At 41.2% G+C, this 3018-nt stretch overlaps 1 protein-coding gene across 1 annotated transcript; it reads left to right on the plus strand.

Annotated features, from left to right (window-relative positions):
* Nucleotides 1–236: 236 nt before the first annotated feature.
* LOC120182836 (probable inactive receptor kinase At5g16590) lies at nt 237–2593 on the plus strand. The gene is made up of 2 exons (XM_039187693.1): nt 237–1701; nt 1861–2593. The coding sequence occupies exons 1-2, from the start codon at nt 402–404 to the stop codon at nt 2466–2468; spliced, it is 1908 nt and encodes a 635-aa protein (XP_039043624.1). The 5' UTR covers nt 237–401; the 3' UTR covers nt 2469–2593.
* Nucleotides 2594–3018: the final 425 nt, after the last annotated feature.

Raw genomic sequence — 3018 nt, forward strand, 5'->3', positions numbered from 1 at the left:
AAGTTGGTTGGAGATTTGCCAATTGCCATTAGGAAATGCAATTCCTTAATTTAGACGACAAATCACTCAATTATTTCCTTAGAAAGTATATATATATAAATATAATATAACGAAAGAGCCAAATTGCCAACTCAAATCCAGAGTGTTTTTTTTTACTCCTGAGCACGATTTTAATAATCAATGTTCATCAACAATCTTAAGATTCTCTGATCTTTTTTACCCTTAATTTTATTTTCCCGGAAAGCAAGCTAAATTCCTAAAATTCATCAATTTCCGGAAGTTTCCATTATCAGCTGAAAAAAACAAACAAAAAATCAAGTTTCCCATGAAGATGAAATCCATCTTCCAATCGTTTAGCAACTGAAAACCAACTTTCCAGTACTTGAAACCAAAGCAAAGCCATGAAACTGATTTCCAGCATAATGTGTATCTTCCCCTTGTTGTTATGGACAACATCATTTTTGGTCGGTGTGAACTCAGATCTAGCTTCCGACAGGGCAGCCTTAGTGGCTCTTCGAGCAGCCGTCGGTGGACGGTCACGTCTATGGAATCTGTCGAGCAGCCCATGTACTTGGACCGGTGTAAACTGTAGCGGAAACAGAGTCGTCGAGTTAAGAATGCCCGGAATGGGACTGTCGGGTAAGCTTCCCATTGCTATCGGCAACTTAACTCAGCTCCAAACACTTTCTCTTCGTTTCAATGCTCTTTCTGGACCAATCCCATCTGATTTCCCCAAGCTTACTTCCCTTCGAAACCTCTACTTGCAAGGTAATGCGTTTTCCGGTGAGATTCCTCAGTTTTTGTTCACTTTGCCGAACCTGGTTAGGCTTAATCTTGCAGACAATAATTTCACGGGATCGATCCCTTCGAGTGTTAACAATCTGACTAGATTGGGTACTTTGTATTTGGAGAACAACCAGTTGTCTGGGCCAATACCCGATATTAATTTGCCTACACTTAAGCAATTGAATGTTTCTTTTAACCAATTGAATGGATCAATTCCAAAGGGGTTGTCAGGCAATCCAAAGACTGCTTTTCAAGGGAATGCTTTATGCGGGAAGCCATTGGTTTCTTGTAATGGGGAAGAAAGTAGTGGGAGTAAATTGTCCGGTGGAGCTATTGCCGGCATTGTTATTGGATCGGTGATTGTTTTTCTGTTGATTTTGATTCTATTGATATGTTTATGTAGAAGGAAGAGTGGTAAGAAAATGGAGAATAGGGACATTGCCCCTACAAAACAGGCTGAGGTTGAAATTCCTAGAGAAAAGGCAGTAGAGGAAGGTAATAATAACAGAAGCAATGGGTTACCCGGGATAGTCAGTAGTAATAACAGAAGTAATGGGTTATCTGGGGTAGTCAAAAAGGATGCTAAGAGTAATGGTAGTAAGAGTTTGATGTTTTTCGGGAAGGCGGAGAAGGTGTTTGATCTGGATGATTTGTTGAGGGCTTCTGCTGAGGTTTTGGGAAAGGGAACATTCGGGACGACTTATAAGGCAACATTGCAGATGGGGATGGTTGTTGCGGTGAAGAGGCTTAAGGATGTGATAGTGCCGGAGAAGGAAATCGAGGAGAAGATGGCGGTAGTCGGAGCCATGGATCACAGCAACTTGGTCCCATTGAGGGCCTTCTACTTTAGTGGGGATGAGAAGCTTCTTGTTTATGATTACATGCCCATGGGAAGCTTGTCTGCACTTTTGCATGGTAAGTATCTCTTCTTCTTTTATGATTTTGTGTATCCTTTTAATATGCTGTAAATTTACTTAATGTTGAGAAATGAGATATTGAATGCTTGGTTTAAGAGATTACATTTGTGTTTCCCTTTTGTTTTTAATTTTGTTGTCGTTATATACTGAAAATCAGGTAACAGAGGAGCTAGTAGAACTCCATTGAATTGGGACACTCGGTGGGGCATTGCCCTTGGAGCTGCTAAAGGCATTGCATACCTGCATTCCAAGGGCTCCGGAATCTCCCATGGAAACATCAAATCCTCTAACATCCTACTCGCTACATCCTATGAAGCTCGTGTATCTGATTTTGGTCTTACTCAACTTGCTAGTCCCTCGTCGGCTCCCACCCGTGTCGATGGCTACCGTGCTCCAGAGGTTATGGATGCTCGTAAAGTATCCCAAAAGGCTGATGTCTATAGCTTTGGCATATTGCTTCTAGAACTACTTACTGGTAAGGCACCCACACATGCAGTACTGAATGAGGAAGGAGTAGACCTCCCGAGATGGGTCCAATCTGTAGTTCGAGAGGAGTGGACAGCCGAAGTGTTTGACCTCGAACTTCTGAGAGACCCCAATGTCGAGGAAGACATGGTCCAACTATTACAACTTGCCATCGATTGCACAGCTCAATATCCCGACAAGCGTCCTTCCATGGCCGAGGTGACGAACCAGATCGAACACCTCGGTCGATCAAGCTCTGTGAACTGGACTGATGTTGCACCTTCTTCAGTAAAGGACTAAAGCAAACAGCTATCTTTCGTTTGTTTTTCCTTTCCATTTTCATTATGCTTGGGCAGACTTCGATTCTTTAAGAAACGGATTCCCCTTCTTTTACCAATATTTCCCCTACGAGGTCAACATATTGCTTATTTTATCGTCTATTATTGTATTTGGTAAGGGGATTTGGTATTTTGTTTTCTTCCCTTGAAATGCAAAATGCAGTGAATTGTCCTATTCATCTGCGTTCGGATGAAATGAATTATCTTGCATCCTTTTGTTTTGTAGATCGAACATTAATTCAGTTGACATCGTTGTTATTACAATGATGTGTGATATCAATTGTTCCTGTTTTAGGCAGTTAGATGACTAGGATAACAGAGCATAGTTAGTGAGCTTTTGCTTTATTATGCAAATGAGTAAAAATTAAGTTGCTTCACAATGAATCTTATTTCTTCTTCTCCACCGCCAAACAACAATGGCCATTGCTTTTGGTACAAACTTGATTTGGTCGATGTTAACATTTGTTAAGTTGGTTTAAGAGTATAGAACCAACGGGTGCTCCACTTTTCGT

The sequence above is a fragment of the Hibiscus syriacus genome, unplaced genomic scaffold (genome assembly GCF_006381635.1).
Source record: "Hibiscus syriacus cultivar Baekdansim isolate YM2019G1 unplaced genomic scaffold, ASM638163v2 tig00112738_pilon, whole genome shotgun sequence".
Lineage (NCBI taxonomy): Eukaryota > Viridiplantae > Streptophyta > Magnoliopsida > Malvales > Malvaceae > Hibiscus > Hibiscus syriacus.